Source organism: Sceloporus occidentalis, unplaced genomic scaffold, assembly GCF_023333645.1.
Source record: "Sceloporus occidentalis isolate IW3139 unplaced genomic scaffold, rSceOcc1.0.p SCAF_37, whole genome shotgun sequence".
NCBI classification, from domain to species: Eukaryota; Metazoa; Chordata; class Lepidosauria; order Squamata; family Phrynosomatidae; genus Sceloporus; species Sceloporus occidentalis.
The window spans coordinates 10,324,473-10,338,557 of record NW_028317017.1 but is presented as its reverse complement, the minus strand read 5'-3'; the positions used below and the strand labels follow the sequence as shown (position 1 = coordinate 10,338,557).

The 14,085-nt window shown below is 34.2% G+C and overlaps 1 protein-coding gene across 3 annotated transcripts in view; it reads right to left on the bottom strand.

Moving 5' to 3' along the window:
• The window catches only part of LOC149297819 (solute carrier family 12 member 1-like), a 42,824-nt gene that overhangs the window by 2,198 nt on the left and 26,541 nt on the right, over window positions 1–14,085 (bottom strand). For all 3 annotated transcript variants that reach the window (XM_089488338.1, XM_089488336.1, XM_089488337.1), the window contains exons 18-23: window positions 12,455–12,561; window positions 11,114–11,196; window positions 7,172–7,328; window positions 2,392–2,510; window positions 869–980; window positions 298–384 (exon numbers count right to left, since the gene is read on the bottom strand). In XM_089488338.1, coding sequence (XP_089344464.1) covers window positions 298–384; window positions 869–980; window positions 2,392–2,510; window positions 7,172–7,328; window positions 11,114–11,196; window positions 12,455–12,561 — 665 coding nt within the window. The remainder of the gene's footprint in view (window positions 1–297; window positions 385–868; window positions 981–2,391; window positions 2,511–7,171; window positions 7,329–11,113; window positions 11,197–12,454; window positions 12,562–14,085) is intronic.

The following is a 14,085-nucleotide window of genomic DNA, read 5'->3' as shown; positions in this document are numbered from 1 at the left end:
ACTGCAGAAAAAAACTTGACACTTGTGCCTTATGAGGCTAGTAGATTAAGAAGAATGAAGCACAAAATTTCTATGCAAAGACAGCTCAGCTGCATAGCTATATAGCAATATTGTGCTTGATTCAATGACCATCTAAAATGCTGTTTTGAATGAAATGAAGAACGTATGTTAAAATCATACATGTAAATAATTTCACTTCCAGGGCACACATTAGAAAAATGGTTTACCAAATTGAGCCCAATGTGCAAAAGTATATTGTACATAACACGCGTGTATACACACAAGGGTGCTTTATACCTTTCTTTGCTTGGCTTTGTGTTAATATCTGCAACAATATAAACATCTGCAAATTTAATTCGGAATTTGCTCAAGAGCGAAGCCATCCTGCAAAAGGAAAAAAAGGCTTATTGAGACCATGAAATGACAAAATAACAATTTAACAATATAATGATTAGGTGATAGTTGATTAAAAGGAAACATACTTGAGGTAACAAATATTTATAGGAAACCAGTATTCGTCACATCACACAATTACATCTTTTTCAGATTTCTCATAAAATATGAACTAATGAATTGTTTTGTGTGTATCTGGGATCATGATTTTAATATTATACTATATATTATAAAAGTATTATATGGAAAATAAGCTTTAATACACTTTAGAAATGTTTGTTCTTGATATTTTTTTCTAATCATCTATACTTAATACAGGTTATTTGTTGACAGCCCATCACGTATATGATGTAGAATAAAAAAAGATTTTTGCATTATAGAGAGGAATATAGGGATAATAGGGAATATATTGAATGCCCGCTAGTTATATTCTCGGTAAAGTTTTACTAAAATAATCACAAAAAAGCATAATTACATCAACTTGTCATCCTCAATGCGATTCACTTTTCCACCAATAAAGATGCGCAATTTACAATCCTTCCATTTTTTTCTGAGGGTCAGAATGTGTGGAATAAGAAGTGTCAATCCTGTGTAATAAAAATGGATTTGTTTATGTTAAAGGTTCACTTTACACTCACAGAATTTCTTGAAATTAAAATGCAACAAAGCATTGTCACATGGTGTACATAAAGGATTGAAGCTCCATCGGTCCATTGTTGTCCTTGCACAGCTTGTAGCTAATAGAAAGCCATGATTTTATCTCAATTCTTTAAGTTGTGTATGCCATCATATGAAGCCTATGAAAAGGGTCTATGTCGGAAGAGGCACAGATCTTAGCTCCCTTTTCTGCTGTGTACTTTGCAAGTAGGTGTTTTCTCCTAGGCCATGACAAGGCCTCATAGGATAGGCCTAGGATAGCATTAACTATAAATATATCACTGGCTTAACCATTCATTGTTTGAATAAGGCCACATATCCCACGGTAAAGTGAATACAGTTTGGCACACGACAAGTAATGTAATGCAGGAAAAGGGAATGAATGTTATTCGAATGTTTGGAAGACTGAAACATAACCTGCATTTTTACATCTGCCGAATACATATATACAGAGGATACCACAGACCAAGGAACAAATTACATACAATTCATTATTTGATACCATTACACTCACATAAGCCATCCCTCCATTTCTATTACTTTTTTGCATTTTGTTACAGGGCATATGAGTAGTTTTATACTTAAAAACCATGAACTTGTGCTTTTGTTAAAATATCTGCTTGATTACAATCCCTTTTTAAAATATTTCGGTGCAGAAATGGCTTGTACCTTAAACTATTCCCTGAATAACTTCCAAAAAAAGCATTCTGTGGATCCCCTAAATTAATGCAGTACTAGTATTGAGAATTTTACTGTGGTACCAATAATCTTCTGAACTATGGATGAAGTGGTCCCCTAAACCTTACTTTTAAATGACACCAAATCCTTTTATTTATTTGATCTATCCATCCAACCTACCTGCCTATCCTGTCTTTTTTTTCTCCCTGATACACACATACAAATTGATGTTCAAGATAGCTCCATTATTACAGCGCCAACAAACATCATTGTACACTTTTTCTTGTTGTTGTTTTTTTTATCTATAAATCCATATATATATATATATATATATATATATATATATATATACTTCTATTCAAAAGTTTGGGGTCACTTAGCTGTTTTTGTGTAAAACAAGGACACTTCTAGCTGTGTAACAATTAAATTGGACTTGCTAACATAACGTGCCATTGGAACACAGGAGTGATGGTTACTGATAAAGGGCCTCTGTGGGCCAATCATATTCTATTAAAAGTCAACCGTTCCCAGCTACAATAGTCACTTACAACATTAACAATGTCTACACTGTATTTCTCATCCTTTTTTATGATGTTAATGGACACATTTTTGCTATTCTTTAAAAACCAAAGGTATATGTATAAGCATTCCTGTTCATTTTACCTCCATCGTCAAAGAGCCACCAGACATCAATTGTACCCTTCCCTTGTTTCTTTTTAAATAGTTCACTGGTTTCTGCCAGTCTCTGATTATACTCCCCCACATGCATTGGCGGAGAAGAGCTGACATCTGAAATATATAAAAATAAAAATGATATTGCACTTCACTGTCAAAACATGAAACCAAATTAGCTTAAACATTATAGACACAGCATGCGAGCCATTATAAAAATACATTTTCTCTAAGCTGGAAATTAAATTGGATTGTGACACACTACACGTTGAATGTCACCATACAAAGCATGGTGAATTATTATTTGTGAATGTTTATGAATTCTTGTTTAAGCATGGTTAAATGAGACATTTGCAATGCTTTCATCGAAAAACAAAGTGTAATTGTCAGTCTGCTTTCTGTCTGCATACTTAAAAGGAGACAGACAGACACAGCACTGCTGTAACCTTATTCTTTAAGGTTGTTCATCTGTCTTTGTCACTATTGGTATTGTGTTATAGAAAGAATAGACATGTTTTAAAAGAGTTTGTATTTGGAATAAGGCTTTTTAGGGAATCAATAATAGTAAAAAAACCTCACTGTAAAGTAATAGCCTGGTGTGATGTTCCCTCTTGTGATTTCAGTGTTTAATCTTTGGCTATCATATAATCTATAATCCTTTCATATTCCACAGTACTGTACAGCAGAATATGTTTGTGTATGTGTCTTTATTCCATGTTTTATTTTTCTTTCTGAAGCAGCGAAAAAATCAAGCTTTGTGCATCAAACTGCTTTAATAGGACAAAAAAAAGTCCTTAGTACCAGTGCCTCATCTGCTACTAGAGAGTTGCTGGAGATTCAGTGGCTCAGAGAGCAATTAAAGTGATAGATGGTCTGTCGTGTGGATGGTAAGAGTTGAGAATTGCCGCTCTTGATAAGTTCAATGTTGCACAAAGCAAGCTAATGGGAGAGGTGATGATGCTATTGAGAATTTTAAAGGATCTCTGTGCACAATGTTTTTGACATCTTTTTATGAAACCAAAAGTAGCATTTGGATATTTCACAAGTTTATTGTTTGACTTTTCTTTTCTAGAAATCCTAGCATAGACATTCATGGACATTTCTGCCATTTAAAGATAGGAACATTTGTCAAAACAAAATGATTAAATCAATGTTTACACTGCAATGATAATCACAGGGCTCTCCTTCAAGGCATGACATTAATATAATATAGAATATATTGAATAGAAAATTAACCTTTATAACCATAGATCCTGGAAGCATTAAAACAGCATGCACAAATTTCCGCTGTATTATTCCACTTAATTGTATCTTGTGCTTCACAGATTCCAAATCACCACTATTCTGGTTGAAATACTGAACATATGACGTCTACAGACTAGTAGCCTCTTGACTGTGTGGTGACATAAGTATTGTTGTCAATGTTTTAGCCACTTGAACTCTTCCTGTGTTACATGTCTTTTGATATGTTAACGAGGGCACACCTACAGTGATTCAATATGCCTGTTGAATGCAAAATCTTAGTTCAGTCTCTCTCTGCCCACCATCCTGCATGGATGGGGTAATCGGTGGTGTGCTGGGTTATGTTGGACCTTTAGGTTGCAGGTTAGTCTTGGAAAGTGTTGTATTGTATGTTGGGCTGTCACTCATTTATTGTATGTTACTGTGTTTTTGTCTCTTATTAAATATCTGTTAAAGTAGACGAGCCTTTGTGATATATTTTTATATTTGGTTTAAACACCTCAGACTGGTTAACCCAAAGCTTTTTGAACAAACAGAAATGTTCTTTCTGAGTTATTGTTCCATGAAAATTGGTCCAAAAGGGATTAAGGTCTATTGTTTTCAAAAATACTTTGAGATCTCTAAAGCTCTATAACATAACAATTATGCATTTATTGAGATAAAAGCGTATTCATTTTTATATCACATCTTTTTTTTTTACACATGCTGTGCAAGTGAAATCTACATTGATTTCATTAGCTGTTATTCAATATGTATGTCAATTATTTATGTTATGGCTAGTTTTCATGTATTAAATGACAAGCTTGCTATCTAATTATTTCTATTTCTTTTATAAACTGCTCTTTGAAAATTAGCTTGTTAGAGAGTGTGCAGTTGTTACCCCATTAGGACCATGGACAAGGTCCAAACAGACACTTGTAGTGTAGAAGAAACCTGTCACTTTCAAGGTATGTATTATCAATGACCAAATTATGGGACAAAAGAAAAATATCTGTGTAATCTTCTGATGCAGATAGAATAATGCACCCTTTATATTAAAATAAGCCATCCTCTATTGTATAACTTCAAACAGCCTTTAAGCTTTTCAATGGAATTAAGCTACCACAATTTACATTTTTTTGTCAGAGATACATAAAAAAGTATATCTATACATATAATGGCCTCGTCATCATAGGAAATGTTGGTCATGGTGGCCAAGCCTTAAGGTGAAGGTCTAATTAGTTTTGAGGGGGTGCAGTTGTCTTTTCACAGAAAACCCAGCCTAGGGTGTGCAATGGTGTGCTGTCGAGGGAGAGGTGGGGATGCAGATTGTAAAAATGGAGGAAGAGAGATGGTGGAGATGATGCAGAGAGAAGATGTGGTGGTGGGGATGTAGTAAGTGATCTGGAGGTGATGTGTCAATGGATGAGTAATGTGGAAATATAACAGAAGGGCAGGAATTCATACAATACCATGTATAGAGATGGTGATCCAGAGGGATGGGGATGTAGTAAAGTATCTGGCAGGTTCATGGGGATAATGTGTGACTAGGAAAGAGAAGCATTGTTGTGTACAATGTGGGGGTTAGATCAATGGTAGATGGATATGTGGACGTCTGGAATAAAATGGTGAGGAATGGAAAGCACCGGACAGAAGAGGATTCGAAGTGAGCAGAACTTTGATGATAGGCAGAAATGATTTTCATCATTTGCTTGAAATGTTCTTATCTTTTATAGAATAAATAAGAATTCACAAGCTGACTCTAGACCTGTTATCAGTCAGCGTGTAACAACATATCTACCTCAGTGACTCTGTCAATACATGCAACAGCACAATCATAAATCCAATGCATATATTTGTGTATCTCCAACCAAATGAAATAATCTTTTAGCCAGGAATAAAATTAGATAAAATCACAATGTCTGATCAGTTTTCAGTGAACATGACATGGTTTTGAAATTGAAAGGTAGATAATATTCTTTAAGGCTTTTGATTCTCTTTTCATTATGGTTTTTAAAATTCAGATTCCAGATAGTTTATATTCATAACTATTTATGTTCTCAATGAGGTGAATACTGTGGCTGATATTATAAGCAGCTATACCTCAGGTAGCATGAAGAACAGCTAGACATGATACACTGAGGGTGCAATTATATCTTATGGATCTCAAAAACTTTGGTTATTCCAATCATCTAAACTTGTAATACTTGTATAACTTGTAATAAATGGATATGAAAAATGTTCTACTGACTTGCATCAGTTGCATCAGTTTGATATATGAAATTTAGTGTAATGGAGCTCTGCCATGAAAAGAAGGAGCTTCATCTCAGAGTATAGGGACTGTGGTGAATAGACCCACAGTTTTGGATTCTGTTATAAATTGAAGTGTCAGAAGTTGGCCATTTCATGGTACTTGGCCATTGCCAATAAAACCCTGTATTCTGCAAGTTATCAACAGTCATAAATAAACTGCTAAATAACATCACCAGTACCTTAAATTTCTGTAGTGTCTACTATGAATGCCTACAATATATGATTTCTACAGATTCCAGCTTTATTTGTTTTGCAATTAATACAATGATACCTATGCACAGTAACCATCACCATTATTTGCTTTTCCGGTAAATAAATATTATTGGATGTATTACTTTTATGTTATATCATAGATCATTTATTCTAGCAATGGTCTAGCACTGATTTCATCATGCTATGCATATCTCCCCAAAGGCAAATGCAAATTAACTGTTTCACAACGATATTGGAACTGCTCATGCGAAAAAATGGATGGAATCAGGCCATCGGGTTATGTTTGTTGAGTCGCCGCATGACTCTACCTGGCCAAGTGCCTCTGCACCTATGCTATAAGCCAAAGCACCATTGTCTGTCAGGACCAAAAAAAACTTAAACAGAAAATCTGACTTAGATAATTCCAACAATAACTTTTAACGTTTATTATCTAACAAGATATATATATATATATATATATATATATATATACTACACTACACTGTAGCACAAAAAACCAAAGAATATGAATAGCAGCAACAAAAAGCAAATCAAAACTTGCTTTATATAATTTCTGCGATAAGTACATTTATTTGTAGACACATTAGGAAAAACAAAGCTGCTTACAATGCAATAAATGTTAAAACTTCCTTGCAGCCAAATGCAAATTTTCCTATAGGAAAAACAGCCCATTATTAAGTGGTGAAGTATTCTGACAACTGAACCTAACATAAATAGTCATAAGTGCAAATGCTTGTAATGTATATAAATGATGTTGCTATTTCTTCAGGCCCTAATTTTAATTTAGATGAGGTCATATATTTTTCCTTCTGGGTACCTAGTTTGCAAAACGCAGAGAACTGAAATGACTTTGTGCAAACTTTTCTTTACTTTAACTTCTGAAATATTTATTAAGTGAAAACCTAGAGTTGGATATATATCTCTCAATAGTAGTTTCACCTTGTGAAAGGCAGAGAAAATGCATGACAGTTTGAAAGCGCAGAGAGGTACAGGGGTCTTGATGGAATGACCAATCAGAAAAGACGAAATAGAATTACCCTTTTTAGATGACTGCTTTGTAATATTCATCTTGGACGTTTTATTGAAGAACTTGCGGAATCCACGCTTTCCGTCTTGAAATTCATTCTCTCTAATAGTAGCTTCGAGTGCAAGTCTCTCTTGTTCCAGTCTTTGGAGCTCATCTGAGGATAATACATGATTGCATTGATGATGGCATTAGTAAGAACACTGATTATTTAAAAAAAAAAAAAAACACTTTCATGGCATTGATTACCACTGGATTTCTATAAAAAAAATGTATAATTGACTTTCAACAGTCAGTTACTGTAAATTAATATACTATTTTTAAAAGTAGGTATCTTAACTGGTAGTGTGAACCTTACCACCAGGGCATTTCATGTTTGGCTCTAAGTGTTGGCACCTAATTTGTAGTGGATTCTGGCCCAAGCTGAATGCTCTGGAGTACCAGAAGCTCCTGCCAAAAAACCAGGGGCAGAAGGGTAAACAGGTTGCCCCACGTGCCTCTGCTTAATAGGCCAGTTGGGTAGATCAGAGATTTTCTTTGTAGCCATGTCAGTTACACTATGGAGGTCTGTGCCTAGCTGGCCTTTCCTTTCAACACATAAGTTTTTCTCTTTCCTTCTGGTCAGGCCTAGGGTTGCCCACAACCAAAACACACAACTACCCCTAAGTGAGTATTCTGGTTTGGTATTAAAAGCCTATTTATTATGTATTGTATTGAGCGCTGCGTAGATTGTTGGCACTATATAAATAAAAGATAATAATAGTAATATTTATTCAGATGTTGGGTTTACCTGGATTTTAATATGACTTTTTAAACAAAAAATAATATCCAAGTATATTCAGGCTGTGTTACTTCTTTGGTGAATTCCTACATGTTTACTAATCTATACTCAAAATCTGCAGTTGGTTTTACAAAGTTTCTTTACGGCTTCAACTCTTCTAATGTTTAGTAAGAAATACATTAAAAGCTGTATAAAATACCGTTCCGACTGTCTTATATGAATACTATCCACTCCTTAATTATTTTATCAAAGAATACATATTTCTAATCTAACAGATTAAATGTATCATTAATCTGATAAAATATTGTTAAAAAAATCATAAAACAGTGAAAACAATCATTTCCTGTGTTACATTTTTGCAAAGTGAAGCAACATTATTATTTTTTCCTTAGAAGTGTTTTAAGTAAAGAAGAATTGGCACATGGATGTGCGGCTAGTAGCGCAGGAGATGAAAAAAAAACAATTTATGTTATTTTTGAGATACTGTCTTCAAAGATGAACTGAGCACACTGTGTGACATCTTCAAAGACATTTACATAGTGGCATCTCTGTCTGTCCTTATCTTTTTTTGTGCCCTACCAAAGAGTATCAGTGTTTTTCGTTTATCTCTGAGACCTTTAAAGATCATAACCACTGGAGAGTTAGACATCAATCTTTGTTAAATAGAATGTATTTTCTTATGAATTAATGTGATAAAAGCATTAGACTGTGTTAAGGTTTCTCACTGGGAAAGTTACCTTTCATTGTACACGAATGAGGCACAGAGCTAATCTTCCCTGTCTGGTAAATGGCCTATAAAAATAGTTTCTACACAGTGGATAGTCAACTGATACCAGCCTCAATTACCTGTCCTGACACTTCAGATTGCTAATACTTCTTTTTTAATTAGGCTCCACTATGATAACATGATGATTGCATTTAATAGGATATAATGCTAATCATGCATGTGATTCAGTCGTAAAGGTTATGCCTTCCCACGTTCCTTTAGATTGTGCCACAGAATATCTTTCTTTACTTTGGGCTTTAATGACATTTTTATAGAAGAGCTAATATAGTATGTTTTGCCATTTTAATTTTGAAAGTTTGAAAAATTGTGCATAAGATAAAGCTCGGACAGTTTAAATGTCTCAATATATTTCTGAGAAACGTATTTCAGTTCCTTAACCATCTTCCACATTATTCACAATTATGTCTTATATTTGTATTATCTTATATAGAGAAGTCCAGGTTCTCTTTTTTTATTTGCTACCTTGATTCTGTGTCCACTTTTGTTGAGTCTGGTTACTTCTTATTGTGAGTGAAAAGTCAATGAAAGTAAAGGGTTTTAAACATGAGTATTTAACTGGGGAGTTACTATCCTAATGCTCCCCATTTGATTAACTTCTGTAGCGTTTTATGCCCTTATGCCCTGGCCCTGGTGAAGTCAATAAGCCTTCCAAGTGTGAAGTTGTTGGATCAGTTCATCATGTGGTTCAGGATTAAGACATGCACTAAATGGAATATACCTTAGATCTGTTCACAAAATATACAAGCAACGCTGCCACACAAATAATTACAGTTTTTTATCATAGAATATCTGCATGTAATATATATATATATATATATATATGTATGTATGTATGTATGTACGCGTGTTTGTGTGTGTGATTAATATGACACATTGCAAACAAGAAGATCGTCTTAACAATGCTAATTTTTTGTTGAAATATTTGTACGGTAGGTGGCAGCAGATGCATTCTATGTGAATCAAAAGTCATAGAAGGACATTTGTATCGACTTCAGAGCTGAGAGAGGATGGTATCAGAACCTCAAGAAACAATAGCAGGACAAGTGCTCTTTCGTGAAGATGGTGCCAGTGTGTATTGTCGGTTCTTTGACATACATATGTACATTGTGCTGACTAAAAGATAAAGCAAACTCCTTGTATGTCATGAAATCAAAAGGGAATAGAGTAAAAATCCGAGTTAAGATCCCCCCAGGCCATAGGCCTGCTATCTACTCATTTTTTGCCTTTAGCCTTTGAGTTTCTCTCTCAAAATAGATTGTCAGCCCTTCCAAAACAGATAGTTAGTTCAATGGTGTTGAATACCCTGGAACACATATTCTATGCAAAAAATGTTTGCAAAAAATTAAGTAGGTACGCACAACATATCAGTGCTTCGTATTTTACCGTTTCCAGCCCTACCTTCATATTTATTAATACTGGCAGTCAACATGATGGTGCACACACTGCACTGACCTGAAACTATCTAACATTCGACCACAGCCTCCACTAAAATGCTATTAGTAGATGACTTATGTGTTGTGAGTTTTCTCATAACTAGTGTTGGACTGTCGGAAACATACATTACATAAACAGCATTAACTACAATCCTCTGTCCACAACATTAACTACAATCCTCTGTCCACAACATTCTTGAGCTAACAGTACAATGAGTGTCGGATAGTGTCTGACAATATATAAATCACGACAGGTAGCATCACGGAACTTTGTGTTTTACCGTGTGCTACAAACCATTACTACACTGGTTCAGTCCACCAGTTTTAGTATATTTATTACTATTATCGTAATTGATGTCATTTTCATCGAACATTACATTTCCCTTTTTACGCTCTATCCGCTATCTGCTATCATGAAATGAAAAATGACAATATAAGGTAAAAAGGAAAATGTGTATTTCATAGGTTTCCAAAAAAAAAATACATCAGGAAACTTATGAAATGAAAATGAATTATAAACATTAAAGTGTTGCATTTCAAATATAAGCATTAGTCCCTTTAAAACATTTTTTTAAAGACAGGTGGAAAAATGTGGAATTATAAAAAGCATTTGAAACATCTGCCATATGTTCTTCTTGAAAGAAAAACATCACAGTGCTAAAAGGTAAAGCTATGATGAAGAATTCTTGCTTAATTATAAATCGTATTACATTAAATACTATTGTAGCAGCATTTCCAGTTATTAAACTGAGATGAACATATTTTTTTAAATCAAGACAAGAAAATCTTAAAATGTACGAGCTTCAAATTCGGGTTCAAGTTCATGTAATGTAATAGTTTGAAACCACTTATAATCATTATGTTAAAACCAAGCGGTAAAGTCATTAAAGTGAAAAATCAATATTAACTTAGCTATGGAAGAATAACAGATTGTAACATACCCTGGGCCTGAAGAATTGGAGAGATGTCAAAGCCTTGGCTAAGTCTTACAATAACCACTCCATATTCAAAATCAAAAGCGTCACTGTCAAGAAAAGCATATGTTATAGAAGAGGTATACTTTCTGGTTGAAATTATAATTCCATTGGGATTCCATTATGTTTTTAATATTTAAGTACGAGTACCTAATGCAAGATAAAAAGAGGTACCCAATGCTTATTACACAAAAACTGTATGAGTATTATTCACTGTATCTTGGATTCACAACCATATCTTTGCATTTACTGTTTATAGAAAGAGAAAAGTTAGTGACAGGTAAGACAATTTTCTTGTTGATTCAGATAATACCTGGGTCTATTCCAAAAAGTGCTATTCATCACCATCTTATTTAGTTTGGAATCTGTTCGAACTGGCAAATCAATGTTATTGAATAAAAATTAGCCCTGATCCGAAAACTGTCAGTAAATTCATTTTAGAGTCAATTAGAGTCATGAAAGACTATGTCTTACTGAATTGATTTTGTGACACTAACTTTTATCTTATATTTGATACATTTTTGCCCCCTCGTCTATACCTGTTTGTGATTCACCCTTTTTTCGGAACCAGTTCTTAATTATTAGTTTGATTTCATATTATTTTTGGGTTGGACTATTGGACACAAATCAACGCTTTAGGCTGTTTAGAAGGAAAATGTTATGTGGAGGAGTTATTTCCAAGCGATTTCATCCCTAGTATCCCTACAGGCTTTTTAAAAGTATAATAAGTTGTCATCTATAGTACATTCATGTGGCCAATCAATCAAATAGCGACTAATGAAATGTTTCTGCCGACTGCTCTACTCTTACTGTTTTGCACTAGAATGCTCTATATGCGTAAGCTTTAGTGATATAGGAAAATCTACAATAATTTTCCCAGTTTTAAGATGTAAAGTATTGAAAACACAATACATCTATGAGACATAGATGTTTCAATGACTAATAGCAAACCTAGCGTCGATTCAGAGGCGGCACAAGTACGCATTATGCCTTGTAAATGTAATTATGGTGCATGTATTTGGTATGTAATTTTTATGTTGCTCATTTATATCTTGGCATGGATTTGATCCACTAGGAACAGGTGCTGTAATCACCACAAGAGCAAGTGGAACAGTTGGCTCAGTATAAATATTGATTTCTTTTGAATTTATATCTACTATAGCTATTGCTTGTAGTGATCTATCCTGCGCATCGTTAATCTCGGTGAGAAATGAAATATGTGAAAGCACTGCCAACATTTGTTTTAAAAAAAATAGTTATTGCTGTGAACATTGTACATTTGGTTAAAACTTATAATATGCAACTTACTGCAATATTCCAATGTAATCTGCCAGATCCACAGTGCTGGCCTGTCTCCAGTCTTTCTTAAATCCCATCACCAGAGTATTTGGCTTCATCCTCCCTAAACCAGAAGCCTAGATATATAGAAACAAGACTGGTTAACCTGTTGTTTTTTTTTACATATGTGTACAAAATGGCGTATTATAAAAATAAAGACTCGGGGGTACATGCAGAATTGGTTCCAATTGGTGTGCAAAGCAAAACCCAAAACAATAACTTTACTTTCACCAACATCCCCTGCTAATTCTTCCCATTGTGCTTTATTATTTAACATCTTTCATTTCTCCCCATTCATTTAATCTTCCCTTTTATAGTCCCGTTGTACAAGGCTGTGGAATACGATGGCGCTACATAAAACAATAAATAATATTTATAATAGTCTTCGTCTGTTTTCAAATTGCCTCTCTTGCATATAAACCCCCACCAATACCACCCAACTGATGTAATGGCATTAGTGCGGAGGGCAAAAGTCCAGTTGCGCAAGGCAAAGCTTCCCCCCTAGACAGCGCTTATTACCCTGAAATAAAGGAGCGCCTTTTATGCCAATGACTAGGGGAAGATTATTTTCTCTTTCTTTTTTAACATGGTTTCAGATGAACAGATATGATTTCCTCCAATTAAGCTGATTTGCATTTCTGTTGCCAAGCTGTCATTTCAATAGATCAGTAACTTACACTCTACAGAGCACATGCTGCTTTTGGAAGTTTATTGTAACAGAAATGACAAGCTTGTTTCTGCTTTACTTAATAAAAGTGCAGCTGTGGTGTGTGTTACAATAATTTGTTCCGTTGCTTTTATTCAGTGCTCCGAAAAGGCATAATTATTATGTGGATGTTACTGCTTGTAAACTCTTTTCCTTGATGTTGTGACTTTTCCAAAAAAAAAGAAAAAAGAAAAAAAAGATGTTTATCGTAGACTTGATTTTAGAGGCCGGAAAGGAAATGTATGCTTTAGAAATGTGTTGAGTTCTTCTTTTGCTACCCTGTTTTACCTCTATGAATACAGAACATGTGTTAGAAGATCAGTGAAGGATTTTGTGTAATTTCAGATATCCTCCTTCAGATTTAAATTCTCCAGATCTCTTTTTACTGCCTCTATGAATCTGTATATTAATGTACAGCCGGCTATCTGGCGTACATCACACTTAGTTCCGAAATTGCTTAATGATGTCTCAAGATGTTTTTCACGGTAGAACATTAAGTGAAACATGCATTGGTCATCTTTTTTAAAAAAATCTGAAGCTGAATCTTCCCTTTTTACCTACTAATTCTTGCAGGTATGTAATTTAAGGACTAAGCAATTCTTTACGCTCCATCTTTTTTTTAGGGGTTTTTCATTGCTATAATAAATGTTGGCAACACCCTGGGTTTAGAAGGTGCAATATTGTTAAATTAATAATGTGTGTTTAAGTCCAATTTTTTTGCTTTTTTGTGTTCACACATCTTACTCTTAAAAATGTCTAAATAAACATTATGTTGAATGATGATGTTTAATGTTTGTATTATGTCTGAAAATGCAACATTCATTTAATCAATGCATCCTTCCCTTACCAGGTGATCTAACCAATATTATAGTATACAAGGAAGAAGATTCATTGT